Source organism: Notothenia rossii (assembly GCF_949606895.1).
Source record: "Notothenia rossii genome assembly, chromosome: 8".
Lineage (NCBI taxonomy): Eukaryota > Metazoa > Chordata > Actinopteri > Perciformes > Nototheniidae > Notothenia > Notothenia rossii.
In genome coordinates, this window is record NC_136906.1 from 62316305 (window position 1) to 62343115 (window position 26811).

Here is a 26811-nt window from a genome sequence, read left to right on the forward strand (position 1 = left end):
TGAGTGAGCAGGGTCTTAATACATGGACTTTGGTTTAACCCCTCATGTAATTTCCATTATGGCGAAAGACCGGAGTCTAATTAGCAGATAACTGGAAACACCTGTGTGGCAGGGCTTAATAACTGACTCATTTCAGTTCAATTAATTCCTAATGGAGGTGCAATCATGTCAGGACATGACCTGCAAAAGGGACAGTTCACCCTTCAATAAAAACAAATCTATCCTCTCATTTTGATTGTTTCGTGTGAGCTTTAAGGTTAGCTAATACATTTCTGTAAAGATAATAAGGTTCCTACATGAAACTGTTTACAACAAGGTCTGATCTCGGTAAAGAGACATTGCTGTTAAGCTTTTCCAATGTATTTTTTTGCCGGCTTGAGCACTCACTACTAGACAAGGGCTTACATCTACTTGCAACATGTTTGAGAAAAGGCATTTCAATGGATAATATCTCCAAAACTCTGCAACTCTAAAACAATCTACAATATGTATTTCTGATTTTGGGGGACACTGTCCATTTAAAAGAGTTCTAATCAACTAGAATTAGTGAAAACCCTGTGTGGGTGTGCAGGGCCTTTGGTTTTATTCCTCATGTCATTTCCAGCACAGCTCCCCTGCTGAGGCTTAATTAGCTGCTAACTGAAAACACCTGTGTGGCAGGTCTTTAGTAACCCAATTAAATAGAATAACTGACTCATTCCCCCCCCCTACTAAGGGGGGTAAATGTGATCATGTTAGGCCAGCCAGACCTCATAAGTCTTGTGCTGATCTGTTTAGTGTTCCAGGAGCTTTGAACAAAATAGCACCTTCTTAACATACATTTTCTTATACCTTATGGACATTTTAGAAATGTCAAACCTGTATTTGTCAAACATGACTGTATTTTGTTTACATTTGAATTAATTTTCCCCAAATTCAACCCAATTTGTAAAATACAAGGTTTTTTCTACAGTGAAAATATTCCTGTATTTACATGTCATTATCATTATTATTGTCAAATTGTTTTTGTACTGTTTCTGTTCTGATTTTATGTAAAGCGTCTTTGAGAATCAGGAAAAAGCCATACAAATCCAATGTATTATTATATTAATTTACATATTTACCTTTCTGCAACTGTTTAGTTTTAATGGCCATGTTCTTTTTGAATAGTATTGCCTCTCCTCAGTAAGTGTATTTGTTTAATCTTGTTTTTGGAAATGATGGTGACCCTTCAATTATCTCTCAAGTATAAATAAAGGCTAATTAAATGAGTAATATTATAGTCAAATGTTCAAATGCTGGCACACACTATAGCTGAGCCCCATATACTACAGAGTAATTGAGGTGCTACTTTTATGTATGGATGCCAGCCAAGTGATACGAGTCAGTGTTTGGTCAGCAGGAAACCAATTCAATTCGTGTTGTGTCTGCCGAGCCTGACCTCTGACCTCATGTGGAGGGATGCATGACGGTCTATCCCCAACTAATGAAGACATTTCTATATGAAGACATTGATTCATGCGGTGAGCACACACACACTTAATAAAGTGACACAAATGGAACATGTAATCTGTCAAAGCTGTTTTAATAGGCGTCACATGGAGGAAAAGGCTCCCACTGTTAATATCCTCAGTCTTCCTATGTGGGAAAAAACACGCTCACCTCAAGCACTTCCACCATCGTCAATTGCTCACGTTAGTCAGTTGGTTTTCAACACAGTGTCAAATGTTTTGTTCACAAGTTCAGCATCAGTTCAGTAATTATTACTCACAAAAGCAGGACCGACAGCCCTGTCCGCAGAACATGGTTTTCAGTCTTATTTGTTAGTTAAAGTGGATTCACACACATGTTGATGGATGGGACTAGTGAGGGGGAAGTATGCCAGCGTTAGTCTTCCTGTGGTTTACCTGAGCTCGGAGTGATGGCTGAATTAGACCGCTGCGTCTGCGCCTACCTGCCTAATGTTGTAAAAGTAATCTGCAGCGACAGGCTAGCTAGCATTCAGCACTACCTGTTAGATAAGAGGACTCCATAGATGTCTCCTATACCAAACGTTTCATTAATAAAAATACACCTGAATTCTCTTTATATGTACAACAGAAAAAAAAACACCTGCATATTCAAGATTCATTTTAATATTAGGTATAGATCTTCTGTATTAGAAATATCACTATTTTCTGAAATGAGGATCCTAATGTAATAATGATAATTTCACCCATAAATCATTGAAGTACAATATTTACATATAATACAGAGCCCATTTAATCTGAAACAATATTAAAATAAATGTTTAATAGATACAAAGGTGGTTTTTTTTAATTCTATTTATATTTCAACCTTTTCAAGGAGTCCTTACACACTCCAAAAATGTAAAGCCATTCTCCTCTAACAAACTATTAAGTGCAAACAATTTTTTTCCGTATAAAAAACTATGATTGCAGCATCCAGCGTCGAGACAGAGGGCAATAACAAGCCACCCCCCCTCCCTCCCTCCCCCCAAGTGCTTTCAAAACTGTCTTCAAAATATTTTGCTTACACAGTCATGAATTCAAAATGGGGGGAAAAAAAACAAAAAGAAAGAAAATCTGTGCAAATACACTTTAAAGTGTGATACCACTGATTAAAATATTTGTAAAGGAAGTAAAAACACTCTCCTGAACAGGTGTCAAGACTGGGGCTGCACCAGAGATCGCCCAGGAAGTGAAAAATGAAAGAGACTCAGCTTCCCTCATCTTACTCCCTTTATGGATGACATTTGAAGAAACAAAATATAGGAACGTTTTCCGAATTAAGCCCATGTAAAAAGGTAAGGTTGAGGCATCACCACAATGCTTACAGCATGTCTAGTCTTTAAAGATCTACAGGCACAAAGGATTGGGTACTAGAGTTTTTTTCAGACTAGACACGACTTGATATGACCGTAGATGGAACAATGAGCCAGTCAATCCCTCCTATAAACCTCCTGGACGATTTAAAGCTTGCCATCTCACTTCCAGTAGCCCCCTTGGTTGCGCCCGGACTACAAAGGAGGGGCGTGGAGTTTCTAACCCTGGCTTGGCCAACATTGGTTATCTAAACATGATCACTAACACACAGAGAGCATCTGGTTGGGTTGCCGTGATGAAAATGAAGGTTACACTGGAGGTCGTGTGGTGTGTGACAGTGTGTGAAGAAGCGCTGCAGGGCCTTGGCCACGGTCATCCCCGTCTCTGTTGCATGGAGCTGTCATTAGCAGCGCCAGCACTGGGGCTATACTACTGTTCCACTGGGGGAGTTGGCTGCGTTGTTTTGAGATGATAGCAATCCCTGCGGAGAGACAGATAACACACATTGATAACAAACAACAGTGTTACTTGAATGTATTAAAAGAGGCTAGAAGAATAGTGAGGTTAACTGTCGGAGAGGATGTGCTATTAACCATCGAAAAAGCTGAGGTGGTGGGGGTGGTGGGAGGGAGTTTAGTGTAAATCTTGCATGAAATAACCAAAAACCTTTTGTCTGCACACAGTAGCGTTAATGACTTCTGAATGCAGCGAGAACAAAAAAAAGCCTGTGCTCGAGACAGTGTAAGTTAAGAGGCGTCACATGACAGTATCCTCGAGAGGCCTGTCACTCACCACTTTCCCGGGCCTAGCCCATGTGCAAACGAAACCCTCCTGACAGGCTGTTACCAGACAGTCCTCAAGGAAGATTAACACAGTGAGTCTCTCGTGAGCGATCTTCTTGCACACCAGCGGCTCGAGCAGCGGTAAGTCCTCCATGCGCGGGCACAGTGTGGTGCCCAGAGTCTTAGCTGCTTCCGCTTTTGCCGTCCGTGTGGAGCTAAGCTGGTTGAGCTTGTCGCTGCTCTTGCTGCTGATGTGACCCATGCTGTGGTTCCGCTTGTGGTCCTTCTCGTGGCGCTCCTTGCGCGAGTCGTGTAGCGACAGCGTTGCGAACTTGCTGACGCCCGTGGCAATGAACGCGCTGTCGATGATGCTGTTGCCCTTTGGGGTGGGGGTGGGGGTGGGGGTGATGGTGGTGGTAGTGGTGCTGCTGTTGCTGCTGCTGCCTGTGTGACTGTTAGGGGTGCTGCCCCCCGTTGGGTTGGAGGAGTGTGGCAAGCTGTTGGACCGAGGCAGGGTGTTGGGGAGGGAGTTAGGGTTGGGGTTTCCGCTGGTGCTACTATTGCTCAAAGTGTCTTTACCATTGGTGCCACTGGGAGTTGTGGCAGGTACAGTAGTAGTAGTAGTAGTCGTGGTTGTAGTAGTCGTTGTGGAAGTAGTTTGTCCAGTGGCTGGAGGGCTCGTGGCACTCATAACATTAGTGTGAGTCCTAGTGCGGGACAAAGGGAGGTGAGGGAAGAGAATGTCCTCTGTTAGGTCCCACAGACACAGCTGGGTGTCCTGGCCCACCGAGCCGAACCTGTAGGTGACGCTTACAGGCCTACTGTCCGTTGAGTTTCTCTTAGAAAGCCGAGAATGAGCGCTGTTAGCCCGGTCTCTGCCCGCACCGAAGTGAATCTGCTCATGGAACTCCTCGTCACTGCCGCTGAACTCAGCAGGAGGGTCGCCGTCCTCCACACTGGTGGTGCAGTGGTCAAACGCCACCACGCTCACCCACGACTTGTGACCATGCCCCCGAGCGATCACTCTGCAGTCCGAGAACGACCACACCGTCACCAGGTCGTCCTCCCCTCCTGCCACGATATACCGTCCGTCTGGGCTCCAGCACACACACAGTAAGCCGCCAAAGTAACTCTTCATTGTCCCGTGGAGCTCCGCGGCGTCGAAGCCAAACACCCGCAGGAAGCCGTCCTGGCTCGCACACGCCAGATACTTGCCATCAGGGGAGAAGGCGAACTCGTTGAGCGCCCCTTCGCCCACCGTCCAGCGCAGCAGCGGGTTGCGAGCCGACTTGCTCTTGCAGGTATGCACTGCATAGTTTTCTCCCTGCTTCAGGAGCTGGTAGTGAGGCGCCGTGGTGCCGCAGGTGTTCTCCACGTTGTACAAATACATGCTGCCGCTGGAGTGGGCCACCAGGAACAAGCTCTCCGAACCAGGAACCCATCGCACACACGTTACTCGGGACTTGTCTATAAGTCTCTGGGGGGAGAGGGACAAAGAAACAGAAAGAGAAAATAAGACACTGGTTATTTAATTATTTCAACAGGGGACAACTAAAACTCAATGTTAGCAATCAAGCCTAAGCAACATAAGCTCAGACGCTGACTAGAACTAAGATTGAAAAATTATTTTAAAAATATATTTATCTGATCACCCTATCACCTCTGACAGAACTTTGAATCAATCAAATCTTCAAGCTGACAGCAAGCAATACAGTTAATTGTTTTGCCCTCCCCTAACAATCATATGGAGAACAGTAATGCAGTTAATTAAAAGAGCCTAAGCAGACAGACATTCTTTTTTTATAAAATCTTAGTTAGTACGTTAAAAATCACATTGATGTTGTTCTTGGAAAAACCATTGTTAATCATCCCCTCCACAAACATGTCTCCAGTCGGCTATAGAACCCACCTCCTCATTGAAGAGTTTGCTGGTTTCCTTCTTTATGGGGTCGATGAGCTGCACCTGGCCGGCAGAGAAGCCCACCAGCAGGGAGACGCTCTCCGCTGTGGCTGTGATGGGGTTGAAGTCGTGACATGTGGGCTGCGTTCCTTTGTATATCCTCTTATCTATGGGTTTACTAAGATCGGCAGCCTAGACAAAGACAAATACACACAAATGAGTATGATTTTGACATTGCTTAGAAAAGACAAGCAACCATTTTGTTCATAATAACTCATTTATATTTCAGACACTCTCCTTCAAGGTGACCTCTAATACTTCACAACTTGGCGCTAAAGTTTATCCCAGATTTCTTCTCCAAAGCTTTCTTGTACAGGAAGGTTGACATATAATCCATTTATATAGTGCAGTCGCAGTAAAGAAATGACATTACATTCTCTCAAACACCACCAGGGGACAACTTATCCCAGATCAGGAACCCAGAAATGGGATCAATTAAAGTCTAAGACTCCTAAATCTTTCAATACCTGCTGGGACAAATATCCCAAGAGCATTGTTGGCTGCCATCTTCTCTTTGTTGATGTCTACTAAGTGCCAACCGAATGTTCCTAATGCATGATGCTAATTAATTGTGACACATGGAAAGTCATTATCCAAAAATAGAGGAAGACCAGCACAGGCAGACCTTAGAGGTAACTGTTTAGTGTGTTGGGTGAAAACAGAACTCAAGTCCAACATTAGTGATTAGATTAGATTATTCCAGACGTAATCACACAAACTCGAATCTTGTAAGCTTTAATAAAATGAAGACAATCATAACCATCAAAACGGACCTTATTTATTACTGAAAAAATGTTGAACCGTTTCCTTATTGTAGGAAAAAGGAAGTTGAGATAATTCTGTAATGAGTCTAAAAGGATAATACAAATATAGATGCTACTCTTGGGATCTATTTTCATGCATTGAAAAGGAGACGGAGACTAATCTTAATGGATGTATTTTAAAAGCTGTTAGTGTTGTCAAGGACAGGCTGCTCTAAATAAAATAAAATTCTAATCCCAAAAGGATGTTAAGGTTTCCAGTTGGCAACCAAATTCAAAACAAGCTGGTTCCAGACTACTGTCAATTCAGTGAGGGAAGTGTACATTTTTAGAATGAGAGCCACACCACAATAATTTAAATTAAACAGATGAAGGAATAGATATGCAAAGTTTCTCCACTTTGGATAAATGGGAGGGCCACACAGTGATGTTGACAACTTGTCTCGGTCTTTCATTAGACAAATGGCTTCTCTTTGTGCTGTCAGAGCTGCAATAAAGGCTTAAATATTGGAGACCATGCCACATCTATATTCAAATGCCGGCCATACAGTCAATTACAAGGGAGGGAGGCACAATAAGAATCAGTCACAGTGAGTTGAACAAGAACCACAAAACAAAAAATGCATTACCAGTTACTAAATTACGATTTTTGTAAATCGATAACAGCCCTAATAAATACAACTTCCCTTGTTTGATTTGACTGGGCTGAAAGATTGTGAGAGACCACCAAGTACACATGAATTGTAGAAATAGCAGCAGCAGAGCTCTCACAGGGAGAATAGGCTGCCATTATTAGATTGCGTATTCTGTAGCTGATCCAGGGACAATCACTGACTGTCACAGTCCCCATCCCTGCTAAACAAGCCCAAACGTGGCTTGCTGCAATGACATCATCACTGTGTGCAACCAAACAGTGGATCCTATTACATCACATCCAACTCCTGACAGTAAAGTGAACACATCCCTACATCACGAATAACAAACCCCCCTCATCACCACTCCGACAGCTAACAATGTGACCAGTTAGTTCTGTAATAGATGTACCAAAGTTGACCCTGCTGGTGAGCACTGTTGACAACTTGCCTCCCCTTCACCATTTAATTAAAGCACGAAGATAAACAAACACATTATAAGACATGACAAGCCTTTTCTCACGTTATCCACTGTGATGGAACATTTAGTGTCACAGCTTATCACTGACTGAGATCTTAAAATAACCAGCGGGCTGTGAAGCGTACAAAAGTCTCGTCGAAGCAACAACAAGTACTGTGGCGATGTTAGCTAAGAATGCTAATTAGCTCCTAACTTAGCTAGGTCTGCTACATGGCCTTGTCTTGACAAGCTGCGCACTTCAATGACAGAAGCTAGGAGAGTTGACAGCCGGGGTGCAACACGTTTCAAGATGCCACACCAACGGGCTGCTCCTGGACAGTGCGGGCTCGGTTGCTGCAGTCTTTATTGTTTACCTTTCTCACGCCTTTGTAGATATAAAAGTAGAGTTCCCGGCCCACATTGAAACAGATCCTGTCGCCGTTGCCGGACTGGTCGTTTACATTGACGAAGGAGACCTTGACGGGATTGGAGCCCTGCGAGTTGAAAGGCACCCTGTTCGGGCGGCTGTATTCGGAGTGAGTGAGGAGTTTGTAGACGCCTTCTCGGGTGGTGAATTGAGTTTTAATTTCGTTCATCTCCTTCCCTCCTCCCTCCGCCGCCATCTTGGAAATTGGCGTTCATCCTTGTCCGAGCCCCGGATGTTAGTGACAGCGCATGCGTTGCAGCGTTGAAGTTCTGCAGCCATGCGTACAGAGAATATAGTCATGTGAGTCAAAACTAGAAACATAAACATAGTGTATAAAAACCCAATGAATGATATACTTTATAGATAAATTAAATATATTTAATGCTGTTTCCTTCTAAAATAAAGATAACAACTAAGTAGCTGTAATTATATAATAGAATAGGCTGCATAATCGAATATAGGCAAACATATTTCTATAAAAGTGATATATAAAGTCACAATTGTATATAATTAATACAATAAGAATATATTATATTTATTAATGGTGCAATTGAATTTGTTAACCATCACCATCAAATGTTGTAGGCTATTACTCTTTACCCAGGGAAGAAGCAGCAACAAATGGTCAATCTTTGTATGATTAAAATATAGAAAAGCAATGGTTTCGTGTCATTAAAATAAAGAAATCAATGTGGTCACACACAGTAAACAATGTTTTTATAGGTGGCACCCAGGCGTTCTGTATCATGGCTCAATCAAAAAAGTACATTCACTTACCGTTTTATTCAGACTATTTAACCTACGGGGAATCTGGCTCATTCCTTCAGAAAATATAATCTTAAAGTATTTGCAACAGTTCTTCATGTTTCTCAGTGTTATTCAGCCTCTAAGTGAGGATATATTTATATTATATAACAGATCTGTGGAAAGTGTAATACACTGCCATCCTCTGGTCAGCTGAAGTCACTAACACCCACACTAAAAAATTCTAGCTCTTTAATTTACTGTAAAGTACCACATATACATTGTGTGGGATTATAGCAAATGTTATAGGGGTATTAGCAGCAGTGTCCCTTTTTACATTCTCTTGTAGCCTATAGTTAAACTTTGCAAATTTGCCAATCATAACTATGTGTAATTTTTCAATTTCAATATACAAAACATTTCTAAATTGTACTGTTACTAGCCATAAGACACACATGTCGAAGTTCCAGGACAGAGAGACTACATTGCTACAATGTTTTACCCTAATTCCACCTAATGTTGCCTCTTGATGTCATAACAAGGCCTGTCAATCATCCCCAAAACATTCAAAGTTGCAACTGAGGCCAATAAACTCTGAAATGTGTTCATGTTAAGATGTCTGATTCTGTTTAGTAGGCCTACATAAGATAGGGCTGAAAGATCTAATACTTGTCATGATTATGGGGTTTGGTTGATAGTTTTATTTTTAAATGCATTTTCCTCCTTGTGTCTTGTCTGGTTTACTTCCTGTGTTCCCTCCTGTGCCTGATTGTCTTTTGTGTTCACATGCTGCCTCTGTGTTTCACCTCCCCCAGCTGTGTCTTGTCTTGTGATTACCCTTGTGTGTATGGTTTGTGAATGTTTAGTTTGTCTTTGGTTTTTCTTAGTCATCAGCTTTTTATAAATTAAAGCGTGCCTCGTGTTATACTCCAATTCTTGCCTCCCCTATTTTCTCCTGCATTTGGGTCCTGCCTTCCTTACCCCACCGTGACAATACTTTTTTTTGTATCAAAGATCTTTAGTAGTGTTTATTCATATTAATTATATTAATACATCACATATACAAATAATAATTTAAGTACAATTGTTTAATGTGTAGCTCAACTCTGAGATTACCCCCAATCTCGCACACCTAAAGAATAAATGGGCCTGCTCAACATAGGAGGCCCTAAAGTGTGTGTGAGGCACAGACAGCAGCTGATAGCAAAAGGCCTGGACAGCTGTGACGATAGCAGGGGGGTATGGGGCCTAAGAGTTTTAGATAGGCTATCAGGGCAGCTCTGAATGTGATTGACAGGCACTGCTTGTGACTCCGCTGCCCTATAAGGGCACATAAACTTTAGGGCTCTCACAACCCCCTTCCAGGCTTTTCCTTTACACCCCCCTTAAAGTAGTGAACACATTTTCTGGAAGCTTCTGAATGGGAGCTTCTAGAAACCACCCCTTGAGTATAAAAAGACACCAGCTTGTCGTGAGTGCTGCATTGATTCACTTGAACACATCAAGGGAGAGTTAACTGCCCAGGAGAGGAGCAGCAAGCACACTTGGAGCTCTTCAATCATTTGAGGACAACACATTTTACAAGGTTTCATCAAGAAGAGACTGTAGGAATACATTATTTTCAAGGTAAGACTTAAACATATCACATTAAGTACAGCTATGTTTTTTGCATTCCAAAGTTAAAATGTATATGGTGTTATATTTTACTAGTTGATTAAAGGAGAACACAGTATCAACAGCAAGAATACTTGCTTCATTGTAGAATACATGAAAATCAAACAATTGTATGATAAAATTGTGCAAATGTATCCAAAAGTACACTTCTCAGTATATCAGGAATTTTTTGTGTGGCAGAGTAGCACATTTACCATTACTCTCCAAGTGAGATGCAGGGAACACATGGCAAGCAGGGTGACCCTACAGTATGTGTGAGAGCAATGGCGGAAGATCATGGAGACCGGCAGGCACAAACAGCAGGCACAGCAGCTTCACATGCCGGTGCAAAAAACATTACAGAAGTGCGATTTATGTTGGAATGTAATTTAGTCAAACTAACTTTTTGTTAGGACTATTCTCGTCTTGAAATGTTGAAGGTTTGAAGAAATTATACCATCAGACAATTTCATTTCTCATTCGCAAAAAAGAAATCATTGATGTTCCACATTTGTAGAAGTTGTAGAACAGATGTCGTTTTCTTACATCTTTGGATTATTTGGTGCTATACCTTCATTTTAAAATTTAAAATAAAGGTGTTGAATGACAAAGCAGGAAAGCTTTGGGGGTTGGAGAGGCACCATAACTCCACCCATTAAGCAAATGGCAGCTTTGATTGACAGCTGGAACATGTGTTCATCTGCAAAAGCTGACCACTTTATGCCACGAGGCTGCCTTTTACAAGGGTGGGGGGGGGGTCAATAAAACAGCAGGAGGCACGGTTTCAACACGTACATTACAATTGTATTTTAGCGCAAATTATCATGTTTAAGCGTAAGAAGCATATTTATGAATGCAGAATAACTCAATGTTATATGTGGCTCTTTTTTAGATGCCTGCCGCCGGAAACGTTGTGGAGGAGGATGTGGAGACCTTTGCTTTCCAGGCTGAGATTGCTCAGCTGATGTCTCTTATCATCAACACCTTCTACTCAAACAAAGAGATCTTCCTTAGAGAGCTCATCTCCAATTCCTCAGATGTAAGTAAAATCAGCCCTTTTATCATTTAAATTTGGAAGCCCTCCCATGTTAGCAAGCATCACCATTTCACAATGTTATCCCTTTAGGCCCTGGACAAAATCAGATATGAAAGCTTGACAGACCCCACCAAACTTGAGTCCTGCAAAGACCTGAAAATCGAAGTGAGGCCCGACGTGCTTGCTCGCACACTTACCTTGATTGACACTGGTGTCGGCATGACCAAGGCTGACCTGATCAACAACCTGGGCACAATCGCCAAGTCTGGTACCAAGGCTTTCATGGAGGCTCTGCAAGCTGGGGCCGACATCTCCATGATCGGTCAGTTTGGTGTGGGTTTCTACTCCGCATACCTAGTGGCTGAGAGGGTGACAGTCATTACCAAGCACAACGATGACGAGCAATACATTTGGGAGTCTGCAGCTGGAGGCTCATTCACAGTCAAAGTGGACTCTGGTAAGTTCCCTCTTTGATATGATAATAAATATTCAATAATTTGCATGATCGTTACAATTTGACTCATAACCCAGTTCTCATCATTGATTTGTATTGCTACTTCTAGGAGAGTCCATTGGCAGAGGCACAAGAGTTATCCTTTACCTCAAAGAAGATATGACAGAATACTGTGAGGATAAGCGCGTCAAGGAAGTTGTGAAGAAGCACTCCCAGTTCATTGGCTACCCTATTACACTTTTTGTAAGTTGTACCTTCCTTTACCAAGAATACACATTCAGACTTAAAACTTATTGTGACCTATGATATTTACACAGAGGTGGGAGTAAGTCCTCCACGTGCAAGTCTTAACAGTCTTAAGCAAGTCCCAAGCAAGTCTCAAGTCATACGATATTCTGATGAATAACCCCAGTTTCCGCATTTAAATCAGTTAAAATATTGTGGTTATGAAAAGTTTATTTTTATTTTTAACATAAACAGCAATGGAGAGTGGGGCGCTGAAATGATAACCCTATAAGTTCTAAAAGGGCTCTAAAGTGATAATGGGAGTGAAACACAAATATTTGACATCAACATGTTAAGCCTCCTGCCCTGGTGCCCCTTCAGCAGGGTCACAGAATTTCTCTTGTCTAAGGTGCTCTCATATGACACTGTCTCATTGTTCTCCTAACTGTCTGTGAACAAAGAAATATTACATCAAAGCCAATACAATGGAATAGTGTACCAGGGCGCATGATATCTTTGTGTGCAGACAGTATGACTTTAAGATTAAACACATTTCTTTCATTTGGGAACACCCACATATACATATGGAGTTGGCCAGATGTGTGTAAATTACTGTTCATGGTCATTTGAAAACAAATGACAAAAACCGAACACACACACAGCTGAGCAGAGCACAAACACACATACACACACACATCATGTGCCTTAGCGACCGGTCATCTCCTTCATAAAACGAGATACAGTATCTTTTTTTTCCATTGCCCTTTAGGGGCTCCGTACAATGCAAATATTTGATTTAAAGAAGTTAAGTCCTTTCGAGTCATCTGTCTCATGAATTCAAAGTCAAGTCTTTTATCAATGTTAGTCAAGCAAGTCTCAAGTCCAAAAATATGCAAGTCAAGTCATGTGACTCAAGTCCCCCACCTCTGTATTTACACACACACAAACTAATTCCTAAACCACCACTCTTTCCATACATTCAAGGTGGAGAAGACGAGAGAGAAGGAAGTGGACCTTGAAGCGGGAGAAGAGGAAGTTGATAAAGATGCCGCTGAGGACAAGGACAAACCTAAGATTGAGGATGTAGGCTCCGATGAGGATGAGGACACAAAGGAGAGCAAGAACAAGAGGAAGAAGAAGGTCAAGGAGAAGTACATTGATGTCGAGGAGCTGAACAAGACTAAGCCAATCTGGACCCGTAACCCAGATGACATCACCAATGAAGAGTATGGAGAGTTCTACAAGAGTCTCACCAACGACTGGGAGGATCATCTCGCTGTAAAAGTAAGCTGGGTTTACTGATGATTTAACTTCTAAAAAAGTATCAACAAAATACCCATTTTATCCTCTATATTGATACATTTAAAGCTAATACCTTATTTGTTTTCTCTTGCAGCATTTCTCGGTGGAGGGTCAGCTCGAGTTCCGTGCTTTGCTCTTCATTCCCAGAAGAGCTTCATTCGACCTCTTTGAGAACAAGAAGAAGAAGAACAACATCAAGCTGTATGTGCGCAGGGTCTTCATCATGGACAACTGCGATGAGCTCATCCCCGAGTACCTCAGTGAGTTAAATAAGTCCCTTATATTACATATCATTCAAATAGTAATTGCTTCAAAATGATGCACTCTAGCTCCCATAAGTCTTGATTGTTTGTCAAATGTGTGCTTTTGTTAAATTACATTTGTATGGCTTTGAAAGACTAAGCAATCTTTTTTCTTTTCAGACTTCATCAAAGGAGTGGTGGACTCTGAGGATCTTCCCCTGAACATTTCCAGAGAGATGCTGCAGCAGAGCAAGATCCTGAAGGTCATCCGTAAAAACCTGGTCAAGAAATGCATGGAACTCTTCACTGAACTCTCTGAGGACAAGGAAAACTACAAAAAGTACTACGATCAGTTCTCCAAGAACATCAAGGTAGGAATTTATGAATTTAACTCTAACCCTTGTGACAGGACATTTTCAAATTTGCAGTTGAACTATAATAACATATCACTTTCTGTTGTAGCTTGGCATCCACGAAGACGCCGCGAACAGGAAGAAGCTTTCTGACATGCTGCGCTACTTCACCTCAGCCTCTGGAGAGGAGATGGTTTCCCTTAAAGACTATGTGTCACGCATGAAGGACAACCAGAAACACATCTACTACATCACTGGTTGGTTTTCAACTCACTTATTTTTCTATATTGTTGCATAACATTTAAAAAATAAAAGTAATTTAGTGATTACCATATTGATTTAATCAATTCATTTTTTTCAGGTGAGACCAAAGACCAGGTGGCAAACTCTGCCTTTGTGGAGCGCCTTCGCAAAGCCGGCCTTGAGGTGATTTACATGATCGAGCCCATCGATGAGTACTGTGTCCAGCAGCTGAAGGAGTATGATGGCAAGAACCTGGTTTCAGTGACCAAGGAAGGCCTGGAGCTCCCAGAAGATGAGGCCGACGTGAAGAAGCAGGAGGAGCTGAAAAACAAATTTGAAAACATTTGCAAGATCATGAAGGACATTCTCGACAAGAAGATTGAAAAGGTCAGGGGAAATGACTGAAACATTTCTTAAATGTTGATGTTGCTTTAATAGTCCATTTTGTTTGATCATGACAATAATACAACATTTTATTTATAACAGGTCACAGTGTCCAACCGCCTGGTCTCTTCCCCCTGCTGCATTGTCACAAGCACCTACGGCTGGACAGCTAACATGGAGAGGATCATGAAGTCTCAGGCCCTGAGAGATAACTCCACCATGGGCTACATGACGGCTAAGAAGCACCTGGAGATCAACCCTTTGCATCCAATCGTTGAAACCTTGAGGGAGAAGGCAGAGGCAGACAAGAACGATAAGGCCGTGAAGGATCTGGTCATCCTCCTTTACGAGACCTCCCTGCTGTCTTCAGGATTCACATTGGAGGACCCACAGACACATGCCAACCGCATCTACAGAATGATCAAGCTGGGTCTTGGTAGGTTTATTTCTCTGACAACTCACATAACAGAAATGTGTCTTTTACATATTATTGTTTCTTTGGTTGCTAATAAATGCATTCTCATTCACAGGCATTGATGATGATGATTCCGCAGTTGAAGACGTCATTCAGCCTGCTGATGAAGATATGCCAGTTTTGGAAGGAGATGATGACACATCAAGAATGGAGGAAGTTGACTAAACGATTAAGATAATCCTTCCCGTTTCCTTATTATTTTTGTAATATCGCCTCAAATAGACATGTCAATCCAATACAAATCTAATTTCTTGAACAGTATTAACTAATCACTAAAAGTTAATTAATGGAATGAATGTAGGCCACAGTGTGGCTTTGTCTGCATTGTATCAGCTGCTTCTATAAAACTACTGACGACCATTAAGAGTTATATCAAGTCACTGTACATTTGACTTGTGTCTCTTTTTGTAACATTTTTTTTTTATGAAATGCCTTCAAATTTGTAATAAAAATTATAAAAAAATAAGAGCTGCCATCTTGATTACTGAATGATGCATGCTGTTTTTCCATCATATTGATTGCTTCTAAAATGGTCATAAACTAAGAGATTAACTTATCAATTGTATCTTGTAATTTATTAAATGTTTGGGAATTTTCAGTAGGGGAGAGTGGGGTAAGTTGAGCCATATTTTAGTTATGCTGTCCTCTGCAAGGAGAAATGACAGTCAGTGGTCAAAAAAATAACTCATTGGATGAATTCAATTGTGGGCAGGATTTCCATCCAATAAATATTTGTAGCCCCAACTGAAACGAAGAACATCCATTTCATTGAATTGAGTTAGTCCAACTCATTTTTATCAAATACAGCTGAAATAAAATTATTACGTTAAGTAAATTAAATGAATTTACATTTGGCCAACTCAAACTAATATTAATTGGTAAATAATGTAAAAATATTATTATTTTTCACTTTATCCCCCATTAAGACACTCATGAGGCAAAACCTGGTTGAGATATTTTTATTGAAAATTCTCATAACATTACACCTTGAGGTGGATAGCCAATCCTCACTTTACTTGTGTAAACAGTGTCAAAGATCTCTGTCAGTTATTTTTATGTCTGCATTTCTTTTTTTATAAAACATATCAATAAACAGACTGAGCAGGAGATAAAAGCAAATCAGAAAAAATAATGAACACCCAGCTATTCTAGATCTCCCAGTGCCACAAACAACAAAGACACTATAAAAGGTGTAGGCTTTGCACTGCTCTCCAAACAGGGAAAATCATTGGGTGGTTTTGATATATAAAAGAGTGCACTGCACAAACCCTACAGTATATATGGTAATTGAATAAGTGTAGTGTAGCCATTTGCTTTGAACCTACAATTACAAAAAAAGCCAAATATTTGTTAAGGAAACTTGACAATACACTTGTTCACCTCTTATGCAAACAGCTTGATTTTCAGCTGCTGTATTTTTGCATTCAGCTTGTGCCCATCCAACTTCATTACGACCTTCTGTAGAAACTCGAAGGTGTACTTCAGGTTGTCCGGGAAGCTGAGATCAAGGGTATAAATGAGCCCCAAGCCAAGTGCATGATGAGTCCCACAATGACACTGCCTACGTTTTCCATGACTTTAATGCCTCCGATAACAATTCCCACGTCCTCTGGCCCCCCATCCCCGTTTCTTCGGATCCTGTAAATCCCCATGACTGTGTTGGAAATTTCCCTCTCTGCATCGTCAGCGGCGGAGGCCTGAAAACAACACAAACATGTATGTTAAGTAAAAAGCTGAACCCCACAAACAGAAAACTGTGTATGAAATATAAATAAGCATTCTTAAACCATCAACTGCAGTTTAGAGAAGCAGATTTGCTTCTGTCTGGCTCGCCTAATTGACCAATACTGCTTTAAACTGAGATAAGGACCTCCAACCTTATCAACATACAGAGCCTGAAATACAGAAATAAATAGTTGTACAAAAATGTAGAAATTAAATTAAATCTAATAAAGATAGTTATCCATGTATGTCCTTTTTGCTTATCAACTTTTACTTATTTATTCATACATTTACCTATTTATTTCTATATTTATTATTTTATTCATGTATTTCTGTATTTATTTCAGAACCTATTTATTATTTCGTTTATTTATTCCTGTAATAATTTAAACATGTATTTTTGTATTTATTAATCCATTCGCCTACTTATTTCAACATTTATTTATTCGAGAATTTAATTATTTCAGCATGTAGGCCTATTTATTCATTTCTGTATTAATTGATACGTTTATTTATTGCCATATTTATTTATTTATGCATTTACCTACTTATTTCTACATTTATTTATTCTTAAATGTATTTATTTCAGCATTTATTTATTATTTATTTCTGTATACAGGGTATATTCATGAATCCTGAGGTCAAATGTAATACCTTTTTTCAGACCTTTTTTAAGACCCTTTCCATACATTTTAAGACCTCATCGCAACTTTGAGTTCTAACCGGTTACATTGGCTACACACTTTACCTCAGATTTACTATATTGATTGTAAGATATAGCTAAACTAAACAGATTGCAGACAGACCGCTGAAGCCTCCTCTCCACATGAACTTCAACCTCTCTGTGAAGGTCAGGTTTAATGCAGTATGCTGCTTTGTTGCTTCTGTAGACTCTGTGCTCTTTCATTCCAGTAAAACTCCTCAGAAACCATTAGAAACCAGTATTTGACCAATAAACAAAACAATTGACAAAACTTTGAACTATGAAATATATTAAACTTTGGTGAGCTTCAGCGGGGTAATGCCATATAGGAGCTCCCTCACATAAACCCAGGGGTTAAATTGGGCTGGGGCTGTCCGGGGCTAAGCCCTGGCACATAGGACGATGCTCTGACGTCATCACCCTCACACATTTGTCATATGTTTACAAAAAACGATATATATGTTAAGACTTTTCTCGTTCTTAATATAGACTATATTAGGGTCGATATGTGTTGACTTTACTTTAAAATAGCAGATCTCTGTGACCGGATATAGTTTGGCTTAGACCCCGGCCCCACGAGGACGCATACGGCAAAACGCATACGCAAACGCAAAAGTCTTCCGTTCACACACGATTCATTAATGTGTCCGTTCACACTAGACCGCTGGAAATGCTGGAAACGCTGTAGTACATATGCCAGGCCTGTAAGTGGCGCTGCTGACGCCACAAAATACACCAAAAGCAGCGAAGAAGACCCTGGAGCATGGTTGCCATGGTTGCCCTTCTGTTTATTCTCCGCGGTGGACGACGTGTTCTCCTGCTGTATATCTCTCAGGTAGTCCACCAGCAGATGAAAAACACCCACCTCTTAGCCTCTTCCAAGGAACGAGGGAACCGTGCGGCAGTTTCCGTTAAAAAAAAAAATCCGCCGGTCAACATGTCCGTTAAAGTTGAAATCTTCCGTACAAAATTAGAAAAGTGCCGATCAGAGGTCTTCTTTGCTATTATTGAGCTTTAAAACAAATTGATAACGACTCTGTTCTCTTTATAATAATATTTAATAAACGGTGACTGCCTCTCTTTTCCTCCCCCTCTTCTAACAGCCCAGCAGCAGCAGGAGACGTGGGGAGAGGGAGGCGGGCTATTTCATCGTTATCAGAAAATGATCATATAGGGCTTACGCACGGAGCCGTTGGACCCCCAGAGCGTTGCGTATGCCGGTCTACCCACCTTGGGACCCCCCCCCCCCACACAGAGCGGAGCAAGGCAACGAAACTTAAAATAAGAAGCAGCATTTTACGGCGCGCTATGCATGGGGCCGCCTTGGGGGGTTTCCCGACATGTCGTTTCAGTAAATTAAAGGGTGTTTCATGTTGTCGTTGCTTTGGACCTTCTTAATACCTTGGAAAATGCCGTTTAATACTTTTAATAGCCTTAATTTTCGCTAAATTGATTTATCAACTTTTAATACTTTTTAAGACCCCGCGGACTCCCTGGTATATAATTATTTATCCATGAATTAATGTATACATTTATTTATTCATTAATATCCATATTTATTTATTTATTTCCTTATTTATTCCTGTATTTATTTTTACATTCATTTATTTATTGATACTTAAGTAATACACGCAAGCGAGAAGTTGACATTATAGACATCTAGCCTTGGGTATGGATGGTGGTGTGCCATAGGATGTTCTCATTATAAATACATGCCATGGTATTAATAAGTTAGGGTAACACTGTTCAACGTTACATGGGAAAAATATTGTATAAACTTACCAGATACTCCTTGAAGAACAAGTCTGGATCTTCATTTAGGCATATTACAAGGCTTCTCAGGATGCACTCCCTCCTGGTGTTGATGTTGTCACACTAAAGCAGGGTCGACAAATCAAGACAGAATTTAGTTAATGTGGGTGCGACAGAGCGGTTGTCTGAAGACCAGAAAGGTCGTGTAAGTCGAAATACCTCTAAGAAGGACATGGTATCTGACGAAAAATGCATTTGCACTAACCGAATCTGTGATTGCAAGTGCTTCCTTTACCTTTTTCCCCTTCACTCCTCCTTTGCTGGTGAAGATTTGTAGCAGCTTGTCGGAAAAGTGGTCCAGCTGATACATGAACTTCGATTGCAGTGGCTTGGTGGTGATGCGCAAGAACTCTGCATTCACCTTAAAAATATTATTGACAAACAAAATACAACAATGTGTTACTTGTTTATCAGAATTACTACAAAATTGGGGCGTAGGATAATTGGCAAATTCAAATTGCGATTGTGGAGCCATTAATCATTATAGACAATAATAAAAACAGTCAACACATACAAACATGCACAAACAAACGTTGCAAAGATTGTAAGAGGGATGTATTGAAATGTCCTATTCCTCTGGGCATCTAGTATGTACTCAACCGGTTCTAAAACCCCAAAATGAGAGGTATAGTACTGTGTACGTTTATATGCAGTAGCAAGATGGCCGTCCTTTGCATGCTATGCCCAACGGATTAGATTTACATAGAACAGTGGAAAGTTCATCAACTACTGACTCTTCAACTTGTAGTTTATGACTTTGGAATACATCAGAAACAATAGCTTCAGTGACCGGTAAAGATGCTGTACTTAATATGTAGTGAAGCTCAGAAAGGACCTCATCAATAACTGCCTTTGGAATGTGAACAATATTTTCCAACTTCAATAAAATGCCAGCAATTTTCTCTTCAATTAAATTCGGCAGGTGTATTTCTGCAGCATCACCACAACTTAGTGTTTCATATTCATGATCTGTATCCACAGACTCTGTTGGCCCAACTGCTGAACTGTCTGACTGACCGCTTGTACTGACGACATTGACTTTAAAATCTTTTAATGTATGTTCCTTGTGTTTCCTATTTTTGTGTGTGTTGAATGTACTGTGAATGTTAGTTTTAAATGTGCATCCTAGAAACATACACGCTTTCATCATAACTGTTTCATCATGCCTGAGATGTCCATTGATGTGTTGAAAAAAAAACTTTTTCTGTTGCTAGTTCTCTGCAAGAGCACACATGACACTGGAATGTAGGTACTTCTACTGGCTTTGGAGTTTGCTGTTTAGCATGACTTTTGTATGTGTGATTTAGTAGCTGACTCCATGTATCAAATGTACACGGACAATCTGAGTATGGACATGGATAGCGATAACTGCCCCTAAAATGCCCATGGGTCTGCCTAAACTGTTGTAACAACAAATACCTGCTAGCTAGTTCCAAACTGCAGACCTTACACTGCCACATTCATAATCTGAAAAGAAGAATAAAGACAATTAGTACATTTCACACTGAGCAACTGACAATGATACAGATCAGCTTGTGCCAGTATTGACAAATTAGCTTATTACTTATCATTAGGAGGTTCCCACAAGTAGCTTGGTAACCAAATGAAACGGCAAAATAAGAGATAAATATATTAGAGATGTGAGTACGAATGCATTAGTTAACATTGCATGAGAGCTCTCACCAAAGAAAACAGATAAAATGTTAACATTTAGAATAGAGTAACAATCATTTTACAGCAAAACTGAAGCTACATAACAGAAATCCAATCATGAAAGCATGTCAAATATTTTACACCGACATTTTAATAAAATATAAAACAATTTCGGAAAATGTATCATTAGCTAGCTAAATGTATGATTATTCATTACCACATGCATCTAGTTGGGCAAATGTTACAATGAATGATCAACACTACCATCTGAAGATCAAAACGTCTGAAAATGAATGTTGACCATGTTTAATAAAAGTATTCAAGTAAAGGAAAATTCACACTTTACAGACACCATTGACTTTTAATCTTGAATGTCTTTATTTAAAATATTTTACAAAAATGGTGCTTCTTTATTTAATCTTTGTGTTTGCAACATTTTGGATTTGAATTATATAAATGTGTCTCAAACAGTACCATAGAATCACCCAAATCTAACAAATTCAAAGTGATGACTCTTTTTCTAAAGGTTTACCTTAAAGGCCATGTAATGCATCTAACACAGGTGTTTTTTAACATGTAGTTTAGATATCACCAGAATAAAAATAAATAAAAATGTTTAAAGTTTCGTCATAATTAAATGACATATACGTTAAAAACCGATGTTGGTTCCGAAGTTTGCCGAGTACGCCCCCGATCACTCCCGAACGAGCGGTGACGTCACACGTGGCAAACATTGCCATTTGATCAAATCAGTCCAAATGGCAAGCAACGCGATAACTTCAGACAGCGACAGCGACAGCGATCATTCAAGCTCAGATTCGGTGGGTTATCTGGATTCAGTTACAGAAGTAGAGAGTGAACCAGCTAGCCTTTCACTTCAATGCATCTTGCCTTATAAGTACGAGCCTCCTGCCCGGCAATCGAACAACGAGGCAGAAACTTGTGAAAGAGAAGCGGATTCCGCAGCCGGCGAGACTCGAGTCGGCAATACTGAATGGTAAATTCTGTTTTATTTAATTTGACCTGCACTAAATGTCGATCTTAATTTGTCATCTGTTCCTCACACGTCCGGCAGATATTGTTTTGTTTTTTAATGTTATGTACAATATTCAGGTGTACATGTCAATGCTGTGAAAGCATGCCCACTGCAGATGAATGTGTATGCTGCAGAGAGATCTGGCAGGTGATGGAACAAATAGACAGTTTGCAACCTACTGACCAGATAGCAGAGTCCTGCATCGGGTCGGGTATCCGCGGGTACCCGACGGGTGACCCGCAAAAAAGGTGATTTGCGGGTGGTATTTTTTCAAACGCTTTTTTCCGGGTTCGCTTCTGGGTAAAACAAAGATGATGCGGGTCCGGTTGCGGGTGTTGCATAATAAATATATTTAAACAATAATAATTTAGTTTAATGTTTAAATCCTCAGACCTCTCCTCCGCGGTACCGAGCATAATCATAACCTCTGCAGTGCATCTATCTGCTGCTGAGCGCACCACATTCTGAATGGCTGAGGTGAAGCTCTCTATAGCGGAGAATACAGCATTTTCAATAACTCTTCCTCAAGAGCGAAATCCAACGTCTGGGAGGCTTTTGGTGTCATCCTAGATGGAGAAAATAACCAACATCCCAGGCTTTTTGAGCCAAATATGCAACTGCGTGTGTTAATAATTGCACGTTGTCACTGCTTATATATATGCGGGTTCGGGTCGGGTTGCGGATCATGTGCCGGCGGGTCGGGTCGGGTTGCGGAACTAATTGGCAATATGTGCGGGTAGCGGGGCGGGTTCGGTACTGCACGTCACGGGTGCGGGGTGGGAGCGGGTCTTGAAAATCAGACCCGTGCAGGACTCTGCCAGATAGAAGACACCGACGAGAACCCAAGGTGCATTATTAGCCACCCAGGCTTTAGAGAAGGCTGTCTCAGTGTTTGGACACTGAAAATAGCGTATCTTCAATACAAACAACAACGCAGAGCAGTTGATGGCCCACTACACCAGTAAGTAAATATTGATTGACCCAACTGCCTATTGCAGCTTTGCTTTCATATAATACTTTTAGTCGCTACAGATATGGTACACTTTTAAAGATACCATTAAACTCTTTCAAGCAGTCAAAAACAGCTTGGCTTTTATTTTTTCTGTGTATGCAAGTTCAATGTATGCTTGGGAAAAGAAACAACTACACATGTGAGGAAATATATAAGAGGTCTATGATTCTGTCAAGCAGTCATGTATAACCTCATATTTATTTTGTACAAGTAAAATACAAATATCATGTTATAAGCCAATTTGTAACCATTGCTACATAATAGTACTACATAACATTTTATTTTTCTCCAAATATATTTATAATCTGTATACTTTTTTTTCATTAGGAAGTATCGATATACAGCTTATCGACAGTTTGTACGTTGGTGCTGGGGTGTACTCGGCCCAAAAATCAGAGTCCCGCTGCCTGCATGTGCTGTAACCGAGATACGGAAGACTTTCCCTGAACCGGGAGGCCGCTATCAGGGATTTCAATGGCCAAATCTGTAATTTGACATAAGTCATGCAGCTGAACTGGTTAAAATGGTTTCGCATGATGTAAATAATTTACAAAGTACATCATTTACAATATTATTTTTCCAAAGAAACATGTAAATATAACAACATTTTCCAAATCGCAAATTTGTAAGATTGTATTAATTTACTGTTTGATAAATAAAAAAGGGTTCTTTTGTTAATTTTTCACTTGTAACATTTTATCTTTATTGCAGTGTACATTAGTCTATTTTGGTATATGTGCGAGCCCACAAATAATTAAAAGTGGTAAAAATAATAAAGATAATAAAGATATTCAGACGTAATTCATTTTTGGCCTTACTTATTTCACTTCAACTTTTATATATTTCAGTCACTAGGCAAGTTCACTGTACTCTGGTGACATTTAGCTCAAGCTGGCATAACACCTGTAGTAACTTAATTCTGACCCGAGTTTTGTGCACAATCTTCCAGCACCCATGATCAATGTTTATAGCAATCAGGAAACATTCACAGCTCACAACTACACATCGCTTCCCCATCATGAATTGTTAGATAAAAAAAGTTTAGCGAGGTCCGGTTACACATATGTTGAGCGAAAATAGCGGAAGGATACAAAACAAACAATCCAGACGAGGCTGGTGTTTGCCACGTGTGACGTCACACAGCTGGGTTAATGGCTGGCAAGCTTTTCGCTACCGGAGCGGAATAACACGGGAAAGTGGCACACATTTCATGTTATTTGGGGGGTATTTATGGAAAGAATCATTGATGTTGATATGTCAAATGAAACAGTGGAAAGTGATGAAGCGATTTATTAACACAGAATAACATTTATTTTGGACATTACATGGACTTTAAGTACGAGCAAAAGGTATGCAGCATTAAAACTACTCTGAGAAGTAAAATGGAATCAAAAAAGTAACTTAGGCCTAAGTTTCGGCATAATTGTGGGTGCCTGCTTGTGAGTGAGTTTACCCATAAAAGACTCAGCACATTATTTATATTAAATATTTGGCAGTAAAAAAAAAGACCAGTGCCTAAACTCAACTGAACTCCTACAGAAACGAATGGCTTCACCTGTCCTCCTCTGCCTGCCTGCACTAAGGCCTGGATTGGTGACAAACCTGCAGAGCTTTATGATAGAAAATGGCGGTGCTTACCTCATGCACTTTAATTACTCTTTGCATTTTTTTGGTTGGATATAAACTGAATTTTGGTGTACTGTGTTTAATGACAATATCATTAAATCTAATATAATACAATCTACTGATCTCCATTATCCAGCAGGTATTCAATGATACCCACATGTAGCAAGCTAGCTTCTAGCTACCAGTTATCTGGCTAGCTATAGCTAGCTTGCCGTTTACCCAACTAAAAACGGAGCAAAATATAACACGGTGGTTTCAAATATTCTTGTCGATATTATGAAAAGGCATTACTTGGAAACCGGTTACGTTCTAAACTACTTGAGACTACTAAAATAAATACTTACCAAAGAATAGACTTTCCCCAGTCAGTTTTCACAGTCAGACAAAAGGCGGCAAATGACAGAATGGATGTTGCGCATGCGCAAAGGGGATGTGCAAAGGGGCGGTCCCCAGATGAAAACAATTCATTTTGAGTTCATCTGTCCTAAATACATTTAATAAGTGAATTGATTAAAGTAATTTGTGTTACACTAATGAACTATACTTAGGTTTATTTCTTAATTAAAAATATTTAATAAAGCAAACATTTGTTTATTGTGTCAAGTCTAAGAAGGGCTTGAATCGTTTTTATGAGTGTAGTGGTCGTTGAACGCGGGGGATCGCCTTCCCCCCACTTTTTTGAAGCATGATTTTTTTTGAATAGTCTAATAAATATAAAATCATTGCCAGTGTTATCGGTTGCAAGTGTGTATTTGTTGTAATAATGACTAACACATCATACATTTCACAGTAATTATAATAAAAACGTAGCTCAAGCATTTATGCAACTTGATTTGAAGCGTGTGTGTGACGGGTGACCAGGTGCCCCACTTTGTGCGGGACTGCACAGTGCACACACAGCATTTGTATCATTTGTCCCACGTCCTACACATTGAGACTGTCCCGTATTTGAGTGACAGTCGCGCAGAAAGGCCGGCTTGGTTCGCTGATGGCCGGCACCGCCCTTTATTATCATATTTTTTAAACGGCATCATGTAAGTTGCGCTGACAGGCGACAGAGGTCCAGAGTGTACCCCCCCGGCCCATCCACCCTGTAACAAAAACCCCACTACACCACTGCACATAGTAAAAATGAAAACACACACCTATAATTCAGGATGTCTCTTATCAATGGCAATGATCATAATTAATATTTGATCAAGGGCAGTGAAAATATTACTTCTAAAAAAAAAGTGGTCTTGTGGCTCAACTTGCCCCGGGTTAGGGGTAAGTTGATCCAGGTCAGGGGGTAAATTGAACCACTGTTCAAACCTGGGCATACCTGTTCAAACCTGTGCATACCTACAACAAATCTTAAAGGTAACTATAAACAATAAATAACAAACCAAATACAAGTTTAATTTTTCAAATATTTAATATAAATTTCGATTGAATTGATTATTTTTTTTAAATGTTAAAAGGAAAAGTAATCATAAAAATGGTGATACAATTTCATACATCTTACCAATGAAACACAGGGTAAATTCAACTTTAAATGTAGCCTATATACAATGAGCTCTTATTATCAACTTGGCCTACTTTCATTAATTTCTCCATTGAAAAACTGGCTCAACTTACCCCAAGGCCCATGGTTCACTTTTCCCCATAGCCACCATTTTAGAAAAAATAGCCTATTAAAATTCAGTCATCTTTAGCTTAATGATTCACATGGTTTAATACGCTGTCAACACATCAACAATATATTTGTTTAAACCTGGATATTTTTTTTTTGACATGACAGCCGATATAGCTGACATCTAGAAAATTTACTTTGACAAGCAAAAAACGTTTTTTTGTAAAAAGGTTTACTTGCGAGATCACAATGAGCAGGCTTGTTTGAGACGCGTTGCGGCTTGCCTCGAAAGTAGACGAGAATAGCCGATCGCAGGCGGGGAAGGTCTCAAAAAGCTCGCCTGAAGTCGGACAGCTCCGAGTCGGCTTCTTCTTCTTCTTCTTCTTCTTCTTCTTCTTCTTCTTCTTCTTCTTCTTCTTCTTCTTCTTCTTCTGCTGCTGTTTCGCCTTCAACTTCTCTCAGTTTTTTGGCGGATTGCAAACAACTTTAAGGTGCATACAAATAATCCTTCAACCGTCACCTCCGGAGTCGGCTTGACTAAGTTTGCATTTATAAAGAATTCACACATGTGTTTAATCGTTAATGTCAGATATGTACTAAGTAAATACATTTGTTCCCGCTCAAGATTAGATTCAACTCTATTGTTATTGCACAGCTTACAGGTACTGAGACAACGAAATGCAGTTTAGCTTCTAACC

General features: G+C 40.2%; 3 protein-coding genes across 5 annotated transcripts; 1 reads left to right on the forward strand and 2 right to left on the reverse strand.

The window, feature by feature from the left end:
- Positions 1-1545: 1545 nt before the first annotated feature.
- wdr20b (WD repeat domain 20b) lies at positions 1546-8093 on the reverse strand. The gene is made up of 4 exons (XM_079644665.1): positions 7774-8093; positions 5496-5678; positions 3597-5063; positions 1546-3285 (listed from the first exon to the last, which is right to left on the reverse strand). The coding sequence occupies exons 1-4, from the start codon at positions 8020-8022 to the stop codon at positions 3229-3231; spliced, it is 1956 nt and encodes a 651-aa protein (XP_079500791.1). The 5' UTR covers positions 8023-8093; the 3' UTR covers positions 1546-3228.
- Positions 8094-9950: 1857 nt separating this feature from the next.
- Positions 9951-15403, forward strand: hsp90aa1.1 (heat shock protein 90, alpha (cytosolic), class A member 1, tandem duplicate 1). Its single transcript, XM_079644664.1, has 11 exons — positions 9951-10196; positions 11116-11262; positions 11350-11716; positions 11823-11956; positions 12923-13222; positions 13335-13500; positions 13663-13853; positions 13945-14092; positions 14197-14465; positions 14565-14898; positions 14993-15403. Exons 2-11 carry the CDS (start codon positions 11116-11118, stop codon positions 15100-15102), a joined length of 2166 nt encoding a protein of 721 aa, XP_079500790.1. The 5' UTR covers positions 9951-10196; the 3' UTR covers positions 15103-15403.
- Positions 15404-15880: 477 nt separating this feature from the next.
- On the reverse strand, positions 15881-25483 carry LOC307015813 (uncharacterized protein). Of its 3 annotated transcripts, XM_079644674.1 has the most exons (6): positions 24846-24902; positions 20739-20765; positions 20594-20641; positions 19410-19535; positions 19145-19237; positions 15881-16634 (listed from the first exon to the last, which is right to left on the reverse strand). In XM_079644674.1, the coding sequence occupies exons 4-6, from the start codon at positions 19482-19484 to the stop codon at positions 16419-16421; spliced, it is 384 nt and encodes a 127-aa protein (XP_079500800.1). In that variant the 5' UTR covers positions 19485-19535; positions 20594-20641; positions 20739-20765; positions 24846-24902; the 3' UTR covers positions 15881-16418. The 3 variants fall into 3 exon arrangements, with proteins under 3 accessions (XP_079500800.1, XP_079500799.1, XP_079500798.1); XM_079644673.1 differs by lacking the exon at positions 20739-20765 and having other exon boundaries at positions 24846-25483; XM_079644672.1 differs by lacking the exons at positions 20594-20641; positions 20739-20765; positions 24846-24902 and having other exon boundaries at positions 19410-20587.
- Between the last annotated feature and the right edge of the window lie 1328 nt (positions 25484-26811).

Coding starts and splice junctions, on each gene's coding strand:
- wdr20b (XM_079644665.1), bottom strand. CDS start 8,022: ATGGCGGCGGAGGGAGGAGGGAAGGAGATGAACGAAATTAAAACTCAA. Junction 5,679..7,773: donor TCTACAAAGGCGTGAGAAAG/GTAAACAATAAA, acceptor GTCTTTGTCTAG/GCTGCCGATCTTAGTAAACC. Junction 5,064..5,495: donor GCAAACTCTTCAATGAGGAG/GTGGGTTCTATA, acceptor CTCTCCCCCCAG/AGACTTATAGACAAGTCCCG.
- hsp90aa1.1 (XM_079644664.1), top strand. CDS start 11,116: ATGCCTGCCGCCGGAAACGTTGTGGAGGAGGATGTGGAGACCTTTGCT. Junction 13,854..13,944: donor AGTTCTCCAAGAACATCAAG/GTAGGAATTTAT, acceptor TTTCTGTTGTAG/CTTGGCATCCACGAAGACGC. Junction 14,093..14,196: donor ACACATCTACTACATCACTG/GTTGGTTTTCAA, acceptor CATTTTTTTCAG/GTGAGACCAAAGACCAGGTG.
- LOC307015813 (XM_079644672.1), bottom strand. CDS start 19,649: ATGGCTCCACAATCGCAATTTGAATTTGCCAATTATCCTACGCCCCAA. Junction 19,238..19,409: donor GAGGAGTGAAGGGGAAAAAG/GTAAAGGAAGCA, acceptor ACCCTGCTTTAG/TGTGACAACATCAACACCAG. Junction 16,635..19,144: donor TGTTCTTCAAGGAGTATCTG/GTAAGTTTATAC, acceptor TGTTGTTTTCAG/GCCTCCGCCGCTGACGATGC.